The sequence below is a fragment of the Oncorhynchus masou genome, chromosome 28 (assembly GCF_036934945.1).
Source record: "Oncorhynchus masou masou isolate Uvic2021 chromosome 28, UVic_Omas_1.1, whole genome shotgun sequence".
In the NCBI taxonomy this organism is placed as follows: domain Eukaryota; kingdom Metazoa; phylum Chordata; class Actinopteri; order Salmoniformes; family Salmonidae; genus Oncorhynchus; species Oncorhynchus masou.
Window position 1 is genome coordinate 29,031,112 of NC_088239.1, and position 24,607 is coordinate 29,055,718.

Below are 24,607 nucleotides of genomic sequence, written 5' to 3' on the forward strand. Positions count from 1 at the left end.
ATGAATAACCTGGCACGAGGAAAACTCTCCACCGACCCACCTCAGCAAGCTACCAACGTTTACGGTAAGTTGAAACTGGTTGTGTGCTCTCCACTTTTACGTATAAAAAGTGAACATATATTTAGGATTGTTACGTATTTATTGAGTTATTAGTTAGCCTTGTGTTAGAGTAGATCGTTCGCTGGTATATGTATGTTCTAAAATTACACATTGGTGCGCAATTACGCAAGAACTAGGCTAATTCAAAGTATATGGCAAGATTACATTGACACAAGTCTAAAGTCGGGTTTAATTATTTATCTTTACCTTTATGTCATTTTAAAAACACAACGGACCATGTGCAGTGCCTTGCCGTCCATCCACAATGACACCTGAGACTACAGCTGCGTGCCCAGTGATGGTGAGAGAGTGCGTCCTGGGGTCCCGCTGGCTGATGGCTGCGCTCACGATTCTGTTGCTGCTTTCCACGACGGTCACCTGCGTTCACAGTACCACGGTGGAGCACGACTTTCACATCGTTCACAATGTCGACAACAGAAGTAAGTTGAAACACGTTTTATTTTCGAATCAGTGAATGATTTGTCTTCATTGGATTTGATCTTGAAAGGTGACATTGATGACACGTTGGATATTACACATAGGATTTCACACATTATTTTGTATACATTTCTTTGTGTTATAATTAAAAGAAAAAAAAATGTCAATTTCAAACCTATTACAAGTGGTTAATAAAAGGGTTGTAGAATTTGTCCATCAAAACATTTAATCATAATTAACAAATGTAATAATTTTGAATGTAACACACCACTGTTAATGTGATATAATTTATAATTATGCAAAAAAACAACATTTTGTTCATTTGTAATATCATCTAGATTTTCAACATCTTCATTATGGATTTGAACATGTTTTAAAGATTGATATGGTATTCATAAATTAAACATTCACAATTTACTTGATTTATAAATCCTAAAATCTTCATAGAAGACTAAAGTGTTGCCTAAAAATGATCATCCAAACCCAGTAATGGACCTCCACTGCCTGATGAAAAGGTGACATCCACTTTCAGGTTATTGTTCACACCAATAGCCTAAAATGGTATTGTTCACACCAATAGCCTAAAATGGTATTGTTCACACCAATAGCCTAAAATGGTATTGTTCACACCAATAGCCTAAAATGGTATTGTTCACACCAATAGCCTAAAATGGTATTGTTCACACCAATAGCCTAAAATGGTATTGTTCACACCAATAGCCTAAAATGGTATTGTTCACACCAATAGCCTAAAATGGTATTGTTCACACCAATAGCCTAAAATGGTATTGTTCACACCAATAGCCTAAAATGGTATTGTTCACCAATAGCCTAAAATGGTATTGTTCACACCAATAGCCTCAAATGGTATTGTTCATACCAATAGCCTAAAATGGTATTGTTCACACCAATAGCCTAAAATGGTATTGGTCACACCAATATAAAATGGTATTGGTCATACCAATAGCCTAAAATGGTATTGTTCACACCAATAGCCTAAAATGGTATTGTTCACACAAATAGCCTAAAATGGTATTGTTCATACCAATAGCCTAAAATGGTATTGTTCATACCAATAGCCTAAAATGGTATTGTTCATACCAATAGCCTAAAATGGTATTGTTCATACCAATAGCTTAAAATGGTATTGTTCATACCAATAGCTTAAAATGGTATTGTTCATACCAATAGCCTAAAATGGTATTGTTCATACCAATAGCTTAAAATGGTATTGTTCATACCAATAGCCTAAAATGGTATTGTTCATACCAATAGCTTAAAATGGTATTGTTCATACCAATAGCCTAAAATGGTATTGTTCATACCAATAGCTTAAAATGGTATTGTTCATACCAATAGCCTAAAATGGTATTGTTCATACCAATAGCCTAAAATGGTATTGTTCATACCAATAGCTTAAAATGGTATTGTTCATACCAATAGCCTAAAATGGTATTGCTCATACCAATAGCCTAAAATGGTATTTCAAAGATTTTACTGAGTTACAGTTCATAGAAGGAAATCAGTCAATTGAAATAAATTCATTCTGCCCTAAGCTATGGATTTCAAATGACTGGGCAGGGGTGCACACACGGGTGGGCCTGGGAGGTTCATAGGGGCACCCACTGGAGAGCCAGCTCCACCCACTGGGGAGCCAGGTCCACCCACTGGGGAGCCAGGTCCACCCACTGGGGAGCCAGGCCCAGCCAATCAGAATGATTTTTTTCCCCACAAAAGGGCTTTATTACAGACAGAAATACTCAGATGTGTAGGCCCTGGGCTGGCGTGGTTAAACTTGGTATGCGGTTATGTGACCGTTTGGATGTACTGCCACATTTTCTAAAATGACATTGGAGGTGGCTTATGGTAGAGAAATTAACATTAAATTCTCTAGCAACAGCTCTGTTGGACATTCCTGCAGTCAGCATGCCAATTGCACACTCCCTCAAAAAACTTGAGACATCTGTGTCATTGTGTTGTGTGACAAAATTGAACCTCTTAGAGTGGCATTTTATTGTCCCCAGCACAAGCTGCACCTGTGTAATGAACATGCTGTTTAATTAGCTTCTTGATATGCCATACCTGTACGGTGGATGGATTATCTTGGGAAAAGGAGAAATGCTCACTAACAGGAATGTAAACAAATTAGTGAAAAACATTTGAGAGAAATAAGCTTTTTTTGTGGTATGGAAAATATCTGGGATCTTTTATTTCAGCTCATGAAACATGGGACCAACACTTTACATGTTGCATTTATATTTTTGTTCAGTGTATCCTCAAACCTTAACTTGACGCTTCCACTCACCCCTTGTGTCTTTGTCAGGTCCAGAAATAGATCCATTCTGGTACGTGGGGCGTGGGGTAAGGCCCATCGGGCGTTTTGGGAAGAGGCAGAGCGGAGGAGGGGGCAGCGGAGGGCTCAGACACCCTGTGGCCATGGTCAGCACACTGGAGATTCTCCTCGACATCATCAGGAACCAGGAGAACATCGGGAAGACACTTAGCGGAGAGGACGCCGACTGGCTACCATGACAACATGCTTGGCCGCTCGCCCGCCCCCACCATCTGTGTCTGTGAACGTGTCTTTATTTAATCAAGTATTGTCTTTCTTTGTCTCTATCTCCTTTTTCTTTCTGTCGTTCTTTCTTTCTTTTCAAGGTTTGCTCTCAAGCCTACAGTATGTCTTAGTCTAGGGACCTCTAAACTGGCTGACCAGTTGTAGTCTGTATGGTACATACTGAGAAATGCAATCTATATTGATTAATAAATGAAGATAGTAACAGACTATGTTTTTGGTACATTGGTGCTGTGACCAATTATTGTTGAATAAAAAGCAGGAAGTCTAAAACGAGAAATATAAAGCTGCTCAAAATTTGAACCTTTCGGTGAATAAGCAGGTCAGTTTTTCTTACCATTGGTGAGGGATATTCTTTGTAACATAAAGTAAGACCATACTTCATTAATCCCCAAAGGTTAGGAATGATAGGAAACTCCAGAGGTCATTCAGGTGCAAACTTTATTCAATCAGTATTACACTTTTTCTCAATCAGAGCAATTTGGCACATAGAGAATCTGTATTTTTTGCTTCTTAATATTTTTTCCCCGACACATGATATGGACTGCAACAAACGTTTGCGCATATGAGTGAATAGTCCATCAGAGGTGTGCAAAGTGAACTTCACTGCGGCCTAGGAACATAGACAGCTGGCTGCCTCCCGCAGACAACACAGAAGGATCAAGTTTATGATTGGGCAATTATCATGTCATATCCATTTTTTTTTTTTTTTTTTTACATATATATGGATATATATATGGATATATATATATATATATAAACAAATTAGGAGGTGAGATAAAATATATTTTTTTACAATAGAAAAATACAGGACATTGATAATAATGAACCCCTTGGCTGTGCTTCTCGAATTTTGTACATCTATTTAAAACCAGAAACATGCGTTGATACACAACACACATCCAGGAACCACGACGACATACAGGAAACGATATGCATAACCTGCAAAATGGGATCATAGGATGGATGGAAGGACTTACCAGTGGACAGTGTTGAAATATAATATAAATATAACAGAAGTCCATAGGTATAGGAATAACCTGTGTCACTAGCTCCGGTACAGGGCGTTACATATTATTCTTATTGTCATTTATTAGACGCTCTTATCCAGAGCAGCTTCATACTGGTCCCCCGTGGGAATTGAACCCACAACCCTAGCATTGCAAGTGTCATGCTCTACCAACTGAGCCACAACAGGACCCCACCTGATAGGTGCGGCTTGAAGAAAGGTCAAGCTGCACGTAACAACCTGAACCAGCGCAAACGTCATACTATTTTACCTGTAATTACTAAGGAACAGAATCCCTCAGCACTGTATTTCATCCCCTCTATATTAATATACTATCTGATCTTTTCAAATATAAAGACCAGGGCCTCTCAGAGTATCTCAAGAGTAGAAGTGCTGATCTAGGATACATTTTGTGTTGTAGATCACAATGAATATGGTTACATGGACAGGGAAAGCCTGATCCTAGATCAGCACTCCTACTCTGAGACGCTGATAAAAAAACAGGCCTGGCATTCCAGACTCTCACCCCGGTCATTGGAGTAATACCAGACACTGCATCAACTGCTATTTATCACATCTCCCACGTTATCATGAATATGAATACCATCATCCCCATTAAAATCACACATTTTCCGACAATTAATGCAGGCATGTAAAGCCCTTTGAAGAAGGAAACGTGACACGGTTTCAGACTTAACTGATGAGAAAACCTTTCGGAGGAGGAGAATAAAGCCGAGGCCGGTTTCCGCCCACTTTGTTTTAGCGAAAAGAACTGCGTAATAACAATCTTCAAAAGTACAAAAATAAAATCATGCTTTTCATGGCATTTTGTCATAAAGCCCAGTAGACTTCATTATGTATAAATCTTTACAAGATATTTAACACAACGCACAATTCATTCTTGGAGCCATAGAGCACAGGAGAGAAATCAAAATGTATGCCAAATAAAGGCCGCAAAGCGGAAACAAATGAAACATAATAATAGCAAGCAAAAAAAATACATTTGACGTTGTTGTCATCTAGCAGACGCTCTTATCCAGAGAGACCTACAGTTAAGTGCATTGATCTTCAGATAGCTAGTTGGGACAGCCAAATACCTCAGTCCTAGTACATGTATTTTTCCTCAATAAAGTAGCTATCAGCAATGTCAGTGCTAGTAGGAAAATAAATCAGAGTGTGAGTATTAGTTCACGCACAAATCGCCCTGTCCTTTAATCCTAGTTAATGTGTCAACCATCATCTGCAAGTTATGAGCAGTTAGCAGTTCACACACCAAGTATGCTACTGGGAAGACAGATATCAAGTAGATGGCCCTAGCTGGCAAAAAGACAGTACTAGACAACAGATAAAGACACACATTTGATGTATTACTCCTGGAGATATCAGGAGTCCTCTAGCTGTAGAATGAAGCATATTCATTAAAAAAAAGACAGAACGGTGAAGATGTCATACAGAGATGTTTTTTGTTTTGTTAAGAAACGTGTCTATTTATTCTACTGTCGGGCTTCTTTCGGTTCCTAAATGCTTTACATATACTTTATATAATAGGTAGACCATTTGTGTGATAAACGTTTAATTATTTGCTCATGTAACTAAATATTTTGCCTTGCATTATTTTGGCCTTGGGTCTCTCCGGAGACAGATGCCAAAGTCTCACTACCTGAAGATGGAGGTTATTTTGGCCTTACAAAACAGACATGACATAAACTGTCATTGTGTGGGCCGAGCAAATGTAGTGAATCTTTCTCTAAACACGGTAACTACGCGCTAGAGTAACGAGCTCGTCTCAAAATCGCCACCGTGAAAAGATTGAGGTGTGTTTACCTGTTACCTTCATGTAAATGATTCATTAAAGGAACAGGAGAGGACGCCAGATGTTTCTTAAAGTGAACCTCTAATCGAAAATTCGAAAACGCGTCAGACCAGAGCGTAGTGAATGAGGATTGTTGTCTGCTAGTTCAAGCAAATGATTACGTTTGAGTCTGTACACAGAAATGATAATACGACAACAACATTGAACAGGTTCTGTAGGTGCTCGGCAATTCATCATGACATTTCATCAGTGAGAGAAACAACAAGTAATATAAAACAGGGTTCAGCCTCTTTTGGGACATTCATCACAGACGTTTTCACATGGTTTTTCACATCTTCAAACACCTACAACACCCTTGCAAACAGTTAGAAAAAAAAAAGACTGACAGAGGTTTTCTTATTTTCTGTACAAGGACTTTGAAGTTAGGTCGTCTTTTGACAGTAGGACAGTGAGTTGTCTCGGCGAGGAGTGTTCGTTCGCTGATTTTAAGGCAGAGACACGTCGTCTATCAAACCACCCTGTTGTGGGCGTTGTGGTGTGGTAATTACAGTGAATGAGGCCCAGGGGGCTGATGGAGTAGGTTGGGACAGGGGTTGAATGAGTCGGTCCTGGGCTGGGGGAGGCAGGGAAGGGGGTCTGGAGATATTCAGGGGGTGACTGGATGGGGCCGTGCCTGGCTGAGGAGAGCGCTGGGTGGGGTGCACAGGGCAGGTGTTGGCCCCTGCATAGCCCAAGGCAGACGCTGGATCAAGGCACTGGAGTGGAGAGACCCTACGGGGCCCCTGAGGGACTCTTTGTGCTTTCTGTCTGTAGCTACGGATGAAGTGCTGTTACCTGCTGCTCAGACTCCTTATCTGGAGAAAAACAAGGAAATACATATAGAAATATATGACTTGAGCTATTCAGGTAGCTAAAGAGTGTATTCAATAGTCACAATGACAAATGAAGCTATTACACAGCATAACCATTAATGTAGTTTGCATTGCGTATACACTGAGTGTAAAAAACATTAGGAACACCTTCCTAATATTGACTTGCCCCCCACACTTTGCCCTCAGAACAGCCTCAAGACGTCGGTACATGGACTCTACAACGTGTCAAAAGTGTTCCACAAGGATGCTGCCCCATGTGGACGCCAATGCTTCCCACAGTTGTGTCAAGTTGGCTGGATGTTCTTTGGGTGGTGGACCATTCTTGATACACACGGGAAACTGTTGAGCGTAAAAAAAACACAGCGGCGCCGGAGTTCTTGACACACTCAAACCGGTGTGCCTGGCACCAACTACCAGACCCAGTTGAAAGGCACAAATCTTTTGTTTTGCCCAGAGCACATATACACAATCCATGTCTCAATTGTCTCAAACCTGTCTCCTCCCCTTCATCTACACTGATTGAAATGGATTTAACAAGTGACATCAATACGGGATCATAGCTTTCACCTGGATTCACCTGGTCAATCTGTCACTTGGTAGGTGTTCCTAATATTTTGGATACTCAGTGTATCTGGTAATATCTATTCAGAATTGGGCATAAAATGTAGAAGTTCCCAACACTGAGAGAGAAACAGTAAAACATTAGTCCCTTAGTTAAATAATCATTACATGATGCTCTAGTCTGGAACTCACCCACAAACAGGACCAAGGCTCGCCTGCTGAGGAGTGACGGACACCATCCTAGCTGGAGGGGTGCTCTCATCTTTTCTATCAACATAGACAGGGCTCTAATTCCTCTAGCTCCACAATGGGATAGGGTGCTGTTAGCCAGCCTGCCAGCTTAGTGGAGGCTGCCCCTAGCACAGTCAGTGTAGTCAGCTCAGTTTTCCCCATTGAGACCGTGTCTGTGCCTCGATCTAGGTCTGACAAAATTAAACACACCTTAGCAATCCCACTGGAATAAAGACCTCCTCCATTCCTGTCATTATTGAAAGAGATTGTGATCATACCTCACATCTCAAAATAGGACTACTTAATGTAAGATCCTTCACAAACTAATCACTGATTATAAATTTGATGTGATTGGCCTGACTGAAACATGGCTCAATCCTGATGAATTTACTGGGTTAAATGAGGCCTCTCCTCCTGGTTACACTAGTGACCATATCCCCAGAGCATCACGCAAAGGCAGAGGTGTTGCTAACATTTAAAAAAAGGCTATATTTTCATCTTTTGAGGTTCTAGTCATGAATCTATGCAGCCTACTCAATCAATTTTTTATAGCTACTGTTTACAGGCCTCCTGGGCCGTGTACAGTGTTACTCACAAAGTTCCTTGAACTTCTATTGGGCCTCATAGTCATAGCAGATAATATTCACATTTTTGGTGACTTCAATATTCACAGAACTCCACAGACCCACTCCAAAAGGCTTTCGGAGCCATCATCGACTCAGTGGATTTTGTCCAACATGTCTCGGAACTTACGCATAGCCACTGTCATACCCTGGATCTAGTTTAGTCCCGTGGAATAGATTTTGTGGATCTAAATGTTTTTCCTCATAATCCTGGACTATTGGGCCACCATTTTATTACATTTGCAATCAAATAATTAGCTTAGACCCCTACCAAGGATTATCAACAGCTGCGCTATAAATTCTCGGACAACGCAAAGATTCCTAGATGCCCTTGCAGATTCCCTCCACCTACCCAAGGATGTCAGAGTAGTAAAATCACCTAACTGAGGATATAAAAGTAACTTTGCGTAATACCCTGGATGCAGTTGCGCCACTAAAAGCAAAACAAAATTAAATACAGAAAATATCAGAGCCCGGAAAGAAGCTCCCAGAAAATTGGATCGGAAATGTCACTCCACCAAATTGGAAGTCTTATGACTATCTTGGAAAGTGCAATATCAAAAAGCCCTCACTGCTGCTCAATCAGCCTACTTTTCAAACCTGATTGAGGAGAATAAAAACAATCCTAAATACATATTTGATACTGTTTCAAAGCTAACTAAAAAGCAGCATCCCCAAGTGAGGATGCACTTCACTTCAGCAATGATGAATTCATAACTTTCTTCAATGAAAAGATCATGATCTTTAGAAAGCAAATTACACAGAACTGGCAGAACCTCAGATCAATGGAGAAACCCAAGTTTTCGTCGACACGTTTACAAAAAAGTCATGGCCCATAAATCTTCCAACTGCCTACTTATATACTGAACATAATAAATGGCTCCCTATCCTTACGATGTGAACCAAAGTAACTTAAAGTGGCAGCAATAAAGCCTCTCCTGAGAAAGCCAAACCTTGACCGCAATTGAGTGGTTTATTTATTTATTTATTTACTATCTGCCTATATCGAATCTCCCATTCCTCAAATTTTGTTGTTCTTGAAAAAGCTGTTGCTGAGAAACTCACTATTTCCTGAAGACAAATGATGTACAGTTGAAGTCGGAAGTTTACATACACTTAGGTTGGAGTCATTAAAACTCGTTTTTCAACCACTCCACAAATTTCTTGTTAACTTCTTATGGCTGGGGGCTGTATTGAGTAGCTTGGATGAATAAGGTGCCACAGAGTAAACGGCCTGCTCCTCAGTCTCAGTTGCTAATATATGCATATTATTATTAGTATTGGATAGAAAACACTCTGACGTTTCTAAAACTGTTTGAATGATGTCTGTGAGTATAACAGAACTTATATGACAGGCAAAAACCCGAGAAGAAATCCAAACAGGAAGTGAGAAATCTGAGGTTGGTAGCTTTTCAACACAGTTCCAGTTGAAATCCCATTGAGATATGAATGAAGTTGCACTTCCAAGGGCTTCCACTAGATGTGAACCGTTTATAGAAATGTGAATGAGGCTTCTACTGTGTTGTGGGACTGAATAATAGCAGAATGAGCCATGTGTCTGGCAGTCAGCCATTTCCTGGTCACGCGCATTCCACATGATATCCACTTGCGTTTCGTTTCACCTCAAGACACAAAGGAATTCTCCGGTTGGAACTTTATTGAAGATTTATGATAAGAACATCCTAATGATTGATTCTGTACTTAGTTTGATATGTTTCTTCATCCTGTAATATAACTTTCTGAAGTTTTTGTCCGAAGTAATGCAAGACCAGAACGAACGTTTGGATATGTATACCAAACGCGCTAACAAAAGGAGGTATTTGGACAAAAATAACGGACATTATCGAACAAAACAAACATTTATTGTGGACCTGGGATTTCTGGGAGTGCATTCTGATGAAGATCATCAAAGGTAAGGGAATATTTATCATGTAATTTCTGGTTTCTGTTGACTCCAACATGGTGGCTAATTTGACTATTGTTCTGAGCGCCGTCTCAGATTATTGCATGGTTTGCTTTTTCCGTAAAGTTTTTTTTAAAATCTGTCACAGCGGTAGCATTAAGGAGAGGTATATCTATAATTCCATGTGTATAACCTGTATTATCATCGACAATTATGATGAGTATTTCTGTTGAATCGATGTGGCTATGCAAAATCACTGGATGTTTTTTGGAACTAGTGAACAGAATGCGCCAATGTAAACTCAGATTTTGATATAAATATGAACTTTATCAAACAAAACATATATGTATTGTGTAACATGAAGTCCTATGAGTGTCATCTGGTGATTCATTTTATCTCTATTTGTGCTTTTTGTGACTCTGGCTGGAAAATCTTTGGCTGGTAAAATGTGTGTGTTTTCTGTGGCTTGGTGGTGACCTAACAATCATTTGTGGTGCTTTTACTGTAAAGCATATTTGAAATTGTACACTGTGGTGGGATTAACAACAAGATTAGCTTTAACTTCTTCGATATAGGGGGCGCCCTTCAATTTTTGGTTAAAAAAAAACGTTTTAAACAAGATAATTTGTCACGAAAAGATGCTCGACTATGCATATAATTGACAGCTTTGGAAAGAAAACACTCTGACGTTTCCAAAACTGCAAAGATATTATCTATGAGTGCCACAGAACTGATGCTACAGGCGAAACCAAGATGAAATTTCAAACAGGAAATGGCCCAGATTCTGAAGGCGCTGTGTTCCAATGTCTCCTTATATGGCTGTGAATGCGCCAGGATTGAGCCTACACTTTCTGTCGTTTCCCCAAGGTGTCTGCAGCATTGTGACGTATTTGTAGGCATATCATTGGTGTTCTCCGTCGAAATTATTGCGAAATCTCCAGCTGCGTGCATTTTTCCATTTTCTTCAGAGGAGAAACACAACTGCCACGAATGATTTATCATCAAATAGATATGTGAAAAACACCTTGAGGATTGATTCTAAACAACGTTTGCCATGTTTCTGTCGATATTATGGAGTTAATTTGGAAAAAGGTTTGGCGTTGTAATGACTGAATTTTCGTTGTTTTTTTTTGCCAAACGTGATGAACAAAACGGAGCGATTTCACCTACACAAATAATCTTTTTGGAAAAACTGAACATTTGCTATCTAACTGAGAGTCTCCTCATTGAAAACATCTGAAGTTCTTCAAAGGTAAATTATTTTATTTGAATGCTTTTCTTGTTTTTGTGAAAATGTTGCCTGCTGAATGCTAGGCTAATGCTATGCTAGCTATCAATACCTCTTACACAAATGCTTGTGTAGCGATGGTTGAAAAGCATATTTTGTTAACAAAAGGCTAAGCTTGTGAGTGAATATATTTCTTTCATTTCATTTGCGATTTTAATGAATAGTTAACGTTGCGTTATGCTAATGAGCTTGAGGCTATGATTACGCTCCCGGATACGGGATTGCTCGACGCTAGAGGTTAAAATGGTATAAGATACATGAATGTTTGAGGAATTTTAATTGTGAGATTTCTGTTGTTTTGAATTTGGCGCCCTGCACTTTCACTGGCTGTTGTCATATCATCCCGTGAACGGGATTTCAGCCCTAATTTCAGTCCTTTAACAAACTATAGTTTTGGCAAGTCGGTTATGACATCTATTTTGTGCATGACACAAGTAATTTTTCCAACAATTGTTTACAGACAGATTATTTCACTTATAATTCACTGTATCACAATTCCAGTGGGTCAGAAGTTTACATACAATAAATTGACTGTGCCTTTAAACAGCTTGGAAAATTCCAGAAAATGATGTCATGGCATTAGAAGCTTCTGATAGGCTAATTGACATAATTTGAGTCAATTGGAGGTGTACCTGTGGATGTATTTGAAGGCCTACCTTCAAACTCAGTGCCTATTTGCCTGACATCATGAGAAAATCAAAAGAAATCAGCCAAGACATCAGAAAAAAATTGTAGACCTCCACAAGTCTGGTTCATCCTTGGGAGCAATTTCCAAACGCCTGAAGGTACACGTTCATCTGTACAAACAATAGCACGCAAATATAAACACCATGGGACCACGCAGCCGTCATACCGCTCAGGAAGGAGACACGTTCTGTCTGCTAGAGATGAATGTACTTTGGGGCGAAAACTTTAAATCACTCCCAGAACAAGGACCTTGTGAAGATGCTGGAGGAAACGGGTACAAAAGTATCTATATCCAAAGCAAAACGAGTCCTATATCGACATAACCTGAAAAGTCGCTCAGCAAGGAAGAAGCCACTGCTCCAAAACCGCTATAAAACTGCACATGGGGACAAAGATCGTACTTTTTGGAGAAATGTCCTCTGTTTGGCCATAATGACCATCGTTATGTTCAGAGGGAAAAGGGGGAGGCTTGCAAGCCAAAGAACACCATCCCATCCGTGAAGCACGGGGTGGCAGCATCATGTTGTGGGGGTGCTTTGCTGCAAGAGGGACTGGTGCACTTCACAAAATAGATGGCATCATGTGGAAGGACAATTATTTGGATATATTGAAGCAACATCTCAAGACATCAGTCAGGAAGTTAAAGCTTGGTCACAAGTGGGTCTTACAAATGGACAATGACCCCAAGCATACTTCCAAAGTTGTGGCAAAATGGCTTAAGGACAACAAATTCAAGGTATTGCAGTGGCCATCACAAAGCCCTGACTTCAATCCTATAAAAATGTGTGGGCAGAACTGAAAAAGCGAGCAAGGAGGCCTACAAACCTGATTCAGTTACACCAGCTCTGTCAGGAGGAATGGGCCAAAATTCACCCAACTTATTGTGGGAAGCTTGTGCAAGGCTACCAGAAACGTTTGACCCAAGTTAAACAATTTAAAGGCAATGCTACCAAATACTAATTGAGTGTATGTAAACTTCTGACCCACCGGGAATGTGATGAAGGAAATAAAAGCTGAAATACATAATTCTCTCTGCTATTATTCTGACATTTCACATTCTTAAAATAGTGGTGATTCTAACTGACTTAAGACAGGGAATCTTTACTAGGATTAAATGTCAGGAATTGTGAAAAACTGAGTTTAAATGTATTTGACGAAGGTGTAAGTAAACTTCCGACTTCAACTGTGTAAAAAAAAGCTCCAGTATGGTTTAAGACCCCATCATAGTACTGAGACCACACTCGTGAAGGTGGTAAATTTCCCTTTTTAATGGCGTCAGACCAAGGCTCTGCGTCTGTCGTTGTGCTACTAGACCTTAGTCCGGCTTTTAACACCAACCTTTTGAGTCAAGATCACTTTCACAGTCAAAAAGCTAGCCGAGATCTACCACTCAGATTTTTGGCTGGACTGACAGTATTGTTATTCTCAGACCATATCATAGTTCAAAACTCGATCTTTGATAACAAAATAGATCAGTTGGTGTAGCACTTGCGATGCACTGCGGACCATAAATTGAAATAATTTTTTATTTTACTTTTATTTTTACTGTACCTGCATCTGATGGTCATGGTGCTTTCAAGGCAACTAGGAACCCCCACCCTCAAAAAACAAAAACAAAGGTCAAATCAAGATGTCAATGATCTTTAGGTTGGAAAGTTTTCGACTTGGAATTCCAAGTTGGATGACCATTCAAAAAAAAATTGGGATCTTGATTTTTTCCTGAGTTCCCAACACACTGAAGTCGGAAGTCGGAGATTTCCGAGTTCCCAATTGTTTTGAACATTCCTCCAGTGAGACTAACCAGAGAGGGTACACCTCTTCTTACCCGATGACGAAACTTGAGTCGCACCGCATCTGCCTCAGTCATGCTCAAAGTTATGTTGTACCTATGACCAGAGAAAGTGAAACATTCCTCTATATTAAAGTGGACACGACAAGCTGCTAATAATAATAAAAATGCAGGGCTAATGATACACTTGACTACTCATTCATTGCAGCGCAAGTACGGAGAATCGCGTTTTATGTTTTGTAATAGTGTTGAACCGTGTTTTGAGCTATATAAAAACAAATGTGAACTCACTCATGAAGTTAATAAATCGTATATAGGCTAGTATAACACTTTGCTGTGGCTGGGGTCGTAGAAGCTCTATAGGTACGGTGATTTGAGCGATCCTATTGGCCAGCGCAGTTAGAGCACTCGGTTTAGCCACAGATGTCCCGGTCCACCGGGTAGGCGGAAGTCAATCTTTTCAGACAAATGAAATGGTTCAAAATGGAAACACTATGTTTGCCCGGTGTGCAGGGCTTCTGAATTAAGTGCACCTACCTCCTTCAGCGCAACACCAAAAAAAAGAAGGAAAAAAAGGAGTGCAAGCCTTTATCGTTGGCAACCACTGTTTTTTTTAGAGATTGGACACCCAAAATGGTCTACGCAGAAAAGTTTTTGCCTGGTTTAGATCTTATCTAAATCTGTGGGTCTTATCTAAATAAGTGTTCCTCAAGGTTCTGTTTTTTTTAGGACTTTTGTTTTCACTATATACAGTGAGGGAAAAAAGTATTTGATCCCCTGCTGATTTTGTATGTTTGATCAGACATGATCAGTCTATAATTTTAATGGTAGGTTTATTTGAACAGTGAGAGACAGAATAACAACAACAAAAATCCAGAGAAACGCATGTCAAAAATGTTATAAATTGATTTGCCAACTGATATTTACTCCTGAGGTGCTGACCTGTTGCACCCTCTATAACCACTGTGATTATTATTTGACCCTGCTGGTCATCTATGAACATTTGAACATCTTGAAGAGAGATCTAGCGTTAATGGCCCTGTATTCCTATAATTGCCACCGATACATCCAGAAGAGGAATCGCCAGCCCTCAGAGCCTTGTTCCTCTCGAGCTTTCTTCCTATGTTCCTGCCTTTCTAGGGAGTTTTTCCTAGCCACTGTGCTTCTACATCTGCATTGCTTGCTCTTTGGGGTTTTAGGCTGGGTTTTTGTAACAGCACTGTGTGACATCTACAGATGTAAAAAATGGCTTTACGAATACATTTGATTGATTGATTGTCTAATGAGTCTCTTTCAAAATATGCACCTTCGACCCCTGTCTGAAATCAATGCTTTATGACTATATGAGACTTCTTTGATTTAGCCTCTGTTGTGTTGTGTTTTACTTGGAAAGTAAAGGCTAAAACAGAGTGATTTCATTGACCATGTGGAAAAGCTGCTTGTTGGTGTCAAAAAAAAAGAAAACCCTGATTAATAATGAAGGAATTATTAACATGAAAAGAAGCGTGCCTCATTGGTTAATGGCGCAGCCGTCCGATTCGTCTCCTATTCTGTGTGCCCCTTCTCTCGTTCCTAATGGAACCTCTCTCTTTCCTTTCTATATCTTCCCTCTCTACCTGGTACACTTAGCCTGGCATCCATTCAACCTCTTCCTTTAGATCCAAATGTGATGTTAGTCTTCTAAGTGTGAACACAAAATCTTTCTGCCAAGCCAATGTCCGCACATGAAAAAAGGGTGCGTTATCCTGTGGAGCAGACAACATTGTGTTGCCACAGTGACGTCAGCCGCGATCGATGCAACACGCACATCAAAGCGTAAAGAGGGTGTGAGTGTATACTTCCGAAAGGGAAAAAAAACTTCTCATTGTGACAGTGTGACATTACACAGTCTGAAAAACATAGGATTTTATGAAGTGACAAAGTTTGGGTCATTTTTGCGACCTGGTTCTTTTTTCTATCGTCAAGGAGCCAATCCTATAAACTCCATTTGACAGAAGTAGAAAACGTAAACGGATTAAATAGAACATCTAACATTGTTCAATAGCAAAAGGTTTCCTTTGTGATCATTTCAACAAGTTGTCCGTTACCTTTCACCGGAGGGGCAGGTAGTTTTCTCCTCTGTTGGCGTGATGTGTCAAGGGTTTGAGGCTGCAGAGTGACAGATCAGTACGGTGAATACAGTGGCCATATGTGGGTGTAGCTGTGTGTAATAATTGTCTGGGTGGGAATATACTACAGTACCGTAGGTTTTGGCTTGGAGAAGTTGGAGAAACGATTGCAGGCGGTGACATTCAGTCCAGCTGTTTTTAGAGATAATATCCTCTCCTCGATGTCTGATACCTGGAGGAGAAAGATTCCAAATGATTCCGAAAATAAAAACGACATTTGCTGTAGATGTAGTGTAGAGTACATCAAGGCTCAGGTTAATTTAATGAATGAATGAATCAGGTTAATTTAGAAGACACCATTAGAATACAATTACACATTGCCACATTCTCTCCAGTCTCCACATTAAAACCTGCATTCTTACAGGACCATCAAACATTGGTTGCATTCCATCCCCAACACATTGCCACGTCATCAACTGCACAGTTGGGCAAGCATCACATCTGACCTGCGTCTGCAATGTAATCATCATGGAATGCAGTCATAGAAACAACTGGGCGTTTGGATATGAATGGACCCCCTACCTGGAGCTCAGACTGCTGCACCTGGGCGGCAGCAGTGGCTACCTGGTCCTCCAGGAAGGCCAGGTCTCTGTCTGAGGTGCCACTGCTGATGCCTCGGGCCACCTTCTCCAGGTCCCCCAGTGCCCCCTCCAGGCCGTACACCGCCCCCGCAGCCATGTACACCTACAGGGACAAGTCACGTGTTACAGGAAAGGTCAATGGGCACAGGTGCTGAGCATAACAATGTTGGGGAGCCACAGGGCTCTATCCTTGGGCCTTTCTTGTTTAGTCTTTAAAGGTGTTAGTCACTATATGGTCATGCTAAGATGGACAAACGTGGCTCAGATAGTGAGTTCAGATGAGCAAGTACACATACGCTATTGACAATTTTTTTATCTAGGGTTATGGTGGAGGTTAAGATAAGGATGAAGTTTAGGGTTTAGAAAGCGCTGCATTTGGTCCTTTCTAGCATGGCCAGATAGTGACCACCAACATCAAGATGTATGTAGGCACTGGATCTTACGTTTTCCTCCATCTTGGTGAGTTTCTGGTCCAGCTTCCTGGTCTCTAAGTTGCTGAGGAAGGACTCAGACGCGCTCATGCACTCAGAGGGGGTGACACTATCGCCCCCCGCCTCACCAATCAGTTCCTCTGTGGCGTTGAGCACCTTCAGTACCTCTGTGGTGATACTGCACAGCGATGCGGCCGAGTACTTCTGCTCAACACACACACATGTGCACACACACGTCAAGACACACACACACACAAAGACATGCCACATAGAAACAGACACACAACACACACAGAGATACGAGTCAGACACACACAGGCACGAACATGACTATCATTAGTGGGTACAAACAAATATGGAACAGTCAAGAGGAGAGTCGTAACAGGGTCCAAGTGAGATGTTAACAACATGGTCTTCAATGACACACAGAGCTTTTACACCTCCAATCAGTGCAGCACACACACACACACACACACACACACACACACACACACACACACACACACACACACACACACACACACACACACGCACACACACACACACACACACACACACACACACACACACACATCGTCACGACTCATGTCAACCTGCAAGGAGCAATCAGGTGGAGGACGAAGAGTGTGACGCTTCATGTGGAAGAGGAGGGGAGCTGTTGACCTTTATTACTAGATTCCAGGTCATGGTAGGGTTACCTAACAGAGTTACAATTACTGTATTTACATTTTCCTCTACCAAACCACTAGAAAAGTAGAACATGTGAGAAAACACGATAAGTGAAAGTGCAGTCTCGAACCGACAAGAATAACAAACAACACCCCAGGTGTAAAGTACAAACAAGTACATCTGAATGGATGAAAAGGTGAGAGGGATGAGGGAGAAGGAGAGAGATCGATGTAATTCACTAATGAGATAATCCTTGGCTTGAAGCTTTGATCTGTGGGACTAACAAGTGCATTGATCCACACCCCTTTCTCTCTCTCTCTTTTTAAGACTCGTTAGCTAGCTAGCGACGTACGTGGGCTTGAAAGGAAGTGTGTATAGTGTGGGTGGTAAGGGGTGACACTCGAGTGGGAGACGAGAGGAGATGAGAGGCGGCTCCTTTTGAACACTCAGAGGTGACTTAGAGAGCAAAGAGCGAGAGGGAAAGATTTCAGGTACCGACTGAGTACGTAGATGGGTAATGGGAGCCGGAGTTTTGGCCGTCACCTATAGTACATTACCAATATACATCATTATCACACGGCTCCAACCCACGGCTCCATTTCCTACTGCGACATATGTGTTTAGAAAGCGCTTTTAGAAACTGCATCCAACTTATAACAGCTTATACATATAATATACATTTTACGGACAAAATGTATTTTCCAATAGTTATGTTTTGTTTGTTTTTAATCCCATCCTTCAGCTACCCTCAACCCCTCCCATCTATCCCTGTAGACCACCCAGTTTGATTTCTATTTGCCATATATTTTTACCTGTGCTTTGTAGAAGCACCCTTGGCAGCGATTACAGCTGTGAGTCTTTCTGGGTGAGTCTATAAGAGCTTTCCACACCTGGATTGTGCAACATTTGCCCATTATTATTTTCAAAATTGTTCAGGCTCTGTGAAATTGGTTGTTGATCATTGCTAACCATTTTTATCAGGCCTTTCCATAGATTTTCAAGCAGATTTAAATCAAAATTGTAACTCGGCCACTCAGCAACATTCACTGTCTTCTTGGTAAGCAATTCCAGTGTAGATTTATGTTTTAGGTTATTTATCTCCCAGTGTCTGGTGGAAAGCAGACTGAACTAGGTTTTCCTAGAATCTTGACTGTGCTTAGCTCCATTCTGTTTTTCTTCTACCCAGTCCATAACCATTACAAGCATACCCATAACATGATGCAGCCACAAATATGCTTGAAAAAATGGAGCGTGGTACTCAGTAATGTATTTTCTTGTATTTGCTCCAAATCAGGACAAAAAGTGAATTGCTTTGCCATATTTTTTGCGGTATTACTTTAGTGCCTTGTTGCAAACAGGATGCATGTTTTAGATTATTATCTGTACAGGATTTCCTATTTTCACTGTCAATTGGGTTCGTATTGTGGAGTAACTACAATGTTGTTGATCAATCATTAAACGCAAACTGTTTTGAAGTGACCATTGGCCTCACGGTGATTCCCTGAGCAGTTCTCTTCCTCTCTGGCAACTGTGTTAGGAAGGATGCCTGTATCGTTTTAGTGACACGGTGTATTGATAATGACTTCACTGTGCTCAAAGGGATATTCAATGTCTGCTTTAAAAAAAAATATCCATCTACCAATAGGTACCTTCTTCGTGAGATATTCAAATTTGAAATTCAGTGCTCGACTGAGGGACCAGACAGATAATTGTATGTGTGTGGTACGGAGGTGAGGCAGTCATTCAAAAAACACGTTCAATGCTATTATTCCACACATAGTGAGTCCATGAAACTTATTATGTGTCTTGTTAAGCAAATATTTACTCCTGAACGTATTTAGGCTTGCCATAACAAAGGGGTTGAATACTTATTCACTCAAGACATTTCAGCTTTTCATTTTTTATTAATTTGTAAAAATGTCTAAAAACATAATTACACTTTTACATGATGGCGTGTTGTGTTTAGGCCAGTGACCAACAATTTGCAACCAATGTTTGATGGAATAAGTCAAGGGGTGTGAATACTTCCTGAGAGCACAGTATGTCAAAGTGTGTCAAATATGTAAGTTGAAAACACTGCGATTGCGTGATGTTCCGGAGACATCCTAACGACACATTTTAATTTGCAGGGCATCACCTGTGAAATCTCATGTGAAAAATATCCACTTGAAACTTCATATGAAATATCATCACATGAGAAGTGTTCAAAAACCACATGTGAAAGGTTATGTGATAACGTGAAAATCCACATGTGAAACATCACGTGAAATAAAATTAGACATTAGGCAAAACGTGACAATTTCACAGGAATTAATGTGATTTCCACATATGAAATCATGTGTTTTTTCCGTAAGGGTACAAGCTAATGCAGTCGGCCTTTTATGTCTAAATTGAATACAGCCCCATCAGCTTTTCACTCATGACTCCATCTAGTGGCTTTGAATAACCATTATACCTGATTGTGTCCAGAAGTCTCTAAAATAGACCACATCTAGATAAGAGCAAACCTATGTCCCAAATAGTACACTATTCCCTACACGCACTGGTTAAAAGTAGTGAACTATATAGGTCGTAGGGTGCCATTTATGACACAACTGAAGTAAATCAGAGAGAGAGCGTGACTAATATCACGATGGCCCCTGACAAAACAACCATGTTTCACTTGATGATGCCTTACTGGTGACAGAGTGTCTAAGAATTGTAAGAAGTGAATCATCAGATAGATGAAGTGAGTGTGTGTTAGTGTGTGTTGTCCACCACAGCAATCTGATTAATTTGATTGTTTTGGGGTTGCATCACGTGAATGTTAAGGTTGGGACTGTGGTTAGTCATGTCGCATACAAGTGTGTGTGTGTGTGTGTGTGTGTGTATGTGTGATGTCCTGACTGACTGTGTTATAGAGACAGTAAATCTCACCTGCTGTAAGAGAGAGGAGAGCAACTGTAGCCTCTGCTGTAGTTCCACCCCATTCTGTCTCTCGCGACAGACAGACATGCGCGGACGGACAGATGGACGGACAGAAAGACAAAGGAGAAAGGGAGACAGGGGGGGGAGGAGATATCGAGAGAAACGGGAGAAAGACAGATGTGGGACACGGATGTCACAGAAAGATGTGGATGAGAGAAGAGGTGAGAACGGGTAGGCGAGGAGGGAGGAAGAGGTTAGTGATGAGTAGAAGGTACAGCCAGAAGAAAGGGAGGGAAAATAAAGGAGTGACCGAGAGAAATGAGATAAAGGAGAAACAGAGAGTTTAAGATAAGAGTAAAGATAACTCAGGGTAGCCGCCTGCGGTGTTTAGGTGACGACACAAACAGGACATACAGGTCATGTATGATAGGCTAAAGCCATAGAGATGTACTACAGAGCTCATCTCCTATCTTTTCCCATGCTAAAACAGGCTTTGGGTCAAACATCCCTATCCAAGTATCCATATCCCTATCCTTAGATTTGGCCCTCTTTCCAACTCTATGGCTAAAGCTAAATATGAAACAAAGACCTCCTATTCTGCCTCTCTCTGCTCACCTGTCCGTCACACAGCACCCCTTCCTGGATAGATGGAGTAATTGCAGGCGAGGAGGGCGTGGATCCTGTCTTTTCGTTTCGGTCTTCCACTTCTTTCCCCTTTCTTTCGGTCTCTCTGTCCACCTCTTTTCTCTGTAGTCTCTTACTTTGCCTGTTCTTCTCCACTGTCTTATTTTCCCTGCCATCTACTTTCTCTTCCAAACTCTTTCCTCCTCTCTCCAACCTCCTCTCCTTCACTCTCTCCTCCTGTCTCAATGTCAGACTTTCCCTTAGTCGCTCTCTCTTTTTCAGTTCCGGCCCGTTCACTGACTCAAACGTCTCTCGCTTCGTCCTATCCTTACTTTTACTGCTCTGTCTCTCACTCTGTCTCTGGGGATCTCGCTCCCTCTCAATCTGCCTCAGCTTCTCTTTCTGTCTGTCACTTTCTCTGTCTCTCTTTACGGGACTTTTGATTGGCTCATCCTCGGACGAGCTCGCTACTTCCTCGCTGCTGGCTCGTCCTACCAGCTGGCCCAGTTTGGAGTAGAGCTCCTGCTCCAGTGTGTCTCCCGAGCCGGGCCCAGAGCTGCTGGGAGACAGGGGGCCAGGAGCAGGGGCCATGAAGTTAGGGGAGCTGGGGGCCGCAGAGCTAGGGGCCACAGTGTCCTGGTTCTTGGGCTCGGGGGTCATGACCGCAGAGGAGGTCTCGGGCACGGGCCCCACGTCAGGCCCAGGCATCTCCTCACTCATGCCACTCTTCAGCAGGGCGTTCAGCAGGAAACTGTTCTCCTACGGGCGGAGATGGAGAGAAAGACAGAATGAAAGAGAGAGCAATAGGGAGACCTTCATGCTCATCTCCTTCCATATGAAAAAGCATTGTCCTTTCCTGCCACCTAGTGGTGTACTAATGTTTCACAACAGTCTCATGAGGGTTGACTAAAGGACTACACTTTTTTTCTGTTGTTGTTGTTGAGATTTATAACAACTACAATGAGGTGTAGTAAAGGTGATTAAAACAACTCTGTACCTACTACTGCCAATGTGAAGAGATTGGCGAAGCTGCTACACGTGCCATATATTTACATTGACACACTGTCATCTAGAGAGATTTCCAGTCAGTGCATTCAACCAAGCTAGATAAGACAACCACATATCACAGTCATTGCAAGTAAAACCTTCCTCAAGGCTTTGTGAGTGAATGTCCTCCCACCTGTGCAGATGACGAATAAAGCGGTTGTGTGTGTGTCTGTGCGTGGGCCTGGTTCACCGCCAGCTCCCTCTTGCTCTTCCTGCGTCTCCGCGACCTCCTGGCGTGGTTGCTTTGCCCACTGTCCTCAGTCACCTTGGGGTTAAAGTTCACATCCAGCGCCTCCGGGTGGAGCGAGTACAAAGGGAGGTTCTGGTGTTGATGCTGATGATGGTGGTACTGAGCTTGCTGGGGATGAAGATACGGGTCCTGGTTAGGGCCTGTCTTCTTCATTACGTTCTGGAGGGGTTTGCCGGGTCGGGTGGGGGGTACAGAGGAACACTCTGAGTCAGAGTTGAGGGTCTCGGTGTTGGTGTACTGGCCCGAGGAGGGCGAGGTGACCGGGAGGTGGACCGGGGTGTATGTCCACTCAGGGTCGTGCTGGGAGTCCGTGTAGTACGTCTCGTCGGAGAGTTTCCGTTGGAACTGGCGCAGCGCGGCCCCCCAGCCCCCCTTGTCGTCCTCCTGGTCGGATTCGGGGCCCATCTCGTCGTAGGCCGAGACCACGTCGGACTCTTTCTCCAGGACGCTGAACACCAGAGACTTTCTCTTGGTCAGCAGGCTGGGACGGGAGTGCTGAGAGCTCTGCAGAGCGATCCAGTTACCGTCCGGGCTCTGCAGCACCGAGGACGCACCTGTACATACAGGCACAGATAAACATATCTAGAGCTTTACGTAGGTGACAAACACAGCATTCTTCCTGGGAGTGCAACGGTATGGAATTGTCCTGTTGCATGTAACATGTTTGACTGTACAGAGAGACGTGACAGTACTGACGTGTCTTTGCATGTGAAACGTGACAGTATGGACTTGTCTCTCTGGGTTGAGCGTAGAGCGTTATATTGTGCGACAATACGGAGGATTCTGCTCTGGGCGTCTCTAATATGTGTGTGTGCGCGACTGTATCAGGGATCCATGTTTCAGTGTGTGTCTTACTTACTGGAGTTGTCCAGGCGGTCCACACTCTTCCAGCTGGGCAGTGAGGAGGCCCTGGCGGTCTCCTTCTTCAGAGAGGCATAGTCCTGTACCCCTCCACCTCCCCCCGCCCCTACTAGTGCCTCGGTGTTCTTCTCTGGAGAATCGTCACTGGTCAGGGAGAACGCAGACCGCGACCTCTGTGCGCACAGACACACACACACACACACACACACGTAAATGATAGACTACAACACTTTAAAAACAACAAGTGCTGAAAAGGTGACACAGAATGATGAATTTTGGGCCTACCAGCCAAGGAAAGCTTAAAATGTAACAGGCACAGTGGCAACATTTTGTTCCGGGGAGGAATTTTCCCCACACTCCAGTTCCAGCTTAGGTACAAAAGATAAGCTTGGTTTGTTTGGGTGGCAATGTGGATACCACTGACCACAGCCTGGTCTTCACTGATCCAACTGAACTGGTCGTTTGGTAAACATCTCAGAAGGTATTGTGATGTAAATGGCAACTGGAGTTTGTGTTCTTCCGGCATCCTGGTACATTGTAAGACTGACTTTCAGGTTACGTCCCAAATGGCACCCGATTCCCTACAAAGTAGTATACTATAGGGAATAGGGTGTCATTAAGGGATGCACTGCCAGTGCAATGGATGTAATTCATATAAAGAGTCTGCAGGGGGCACCAGAGAACTACAATCTGGGTACCAGAGAACTACTATTACAAACAAAAAACAGTGTATGAATAACTAATCTCAACCAAATACTACTAAATCTCTACTTACGGACGTACATACACACACACACACACACACACACACACACTCACTCTGCGCTCATTCATAGGCAGAGTGTGTGTGTGTGTGAGTGAGTAAGTGTGACTGTATGTGAACGTGTGTGTGTGGGCGCCTGTGTTTGTGTCTGCGCACGCTTTGTGTGTGTGTGTGCTGTGTGTGTGCCTGGATGTGTGTGTGTTTGCAGAGCATTTATAAAGGGAACCCATCCCTCTGTGGGCCAGGACGTGGAGGAGAATCTCTGTGTATTTCTGCAGGACTTTGATCATGGTTGAGTGTAACAGACAGACTGGGACAGGAGACGGGCTGGGAACGTAGCTTTGATTCCACACTGCTGCGCCTGCCTCACACACACGGGACGATAACAAATCTCAGCCAGGTCCCCACTGACTTCCCC

The 24,607-nt window shown here is 42.2% G+C and overlaps 2 protein-coding genes across 5 annotated transcripts in view; one reads left to right on the forward strand and one right to left on the reverse strand.

Annotated features, from left to right (window-relative positions):
* On the forward strand, positions 1 to 3,069 carry prlh2 (prolactin releasing hormone 2). The gene is made up of 3 exons (XM_064943729.1): positions 1 to 64; positions 345 to 539; positions 2,861 to 3,069. The coding sequence occupies exons 1-3, from the start codon at positions 1 to 3 to the stop codon at positions 3,067 to 3,069; spliced, it is 468 nt and encodes a 155-aa protein (XP_064799801.1).
* Positions 3,070 to 3,824: 755 nt separating this feature from the next.
* Positions 3,825 to 24,607, reverse strand: part of myripb (myosin VIIA and Rab interacting protein b) — a 175,621-nt gene continuing 154,838 nt past the window's right edge. For 2 of the 4 annotated variants that reach the window (XM_064941845.1, XM_064941843.1), the window contains 9 exons: positions 23,425 to 23,599; positions 22,449 to 23,119; positions 21,260 to 22,027; positions 20,654 to 20,707; positions 17,081 to 17,272; positions 16,579 to 16,740; positions 16,130 to 16,228; positions 15,976 to 16,036; positions 3,825 to 6,788 (listed from right to left, as the gene is read on the reverse strand). In XM_064941845.1, the coding sequence (XP_064797917.1) occupies positions 6,748 to 6,788; positions 15,976 to 16,036; positions 16,130 to 16,228; positions 16,579 to 16,740; positions 17,081 to 17,272; positions 20,654 to 20,707; positions 21,260 to 22,027; positions 22,449 to 23,119; positions 23,425 to 23,599 (2,223 nt within the window). In that variant the 3' untranslated portion in view covers positions 3,825 to 6,747. The remainder of the gene's footprint in view (positions 6,789 to 15,975; positions 16,037 to 16,129; positions 16,229 to 16,578; positions 16,741 to 17,080; positions 17,273 to 20,653; positions 20,708 to 21,259; positions 22,028 to 22,448; positions 23,120 to 23,424; positions 23,600 to 24,607) is intronic. The other 2 variants (XM_064941846.1, XM_064941844.1) reach the window with 1 other exon arrangement.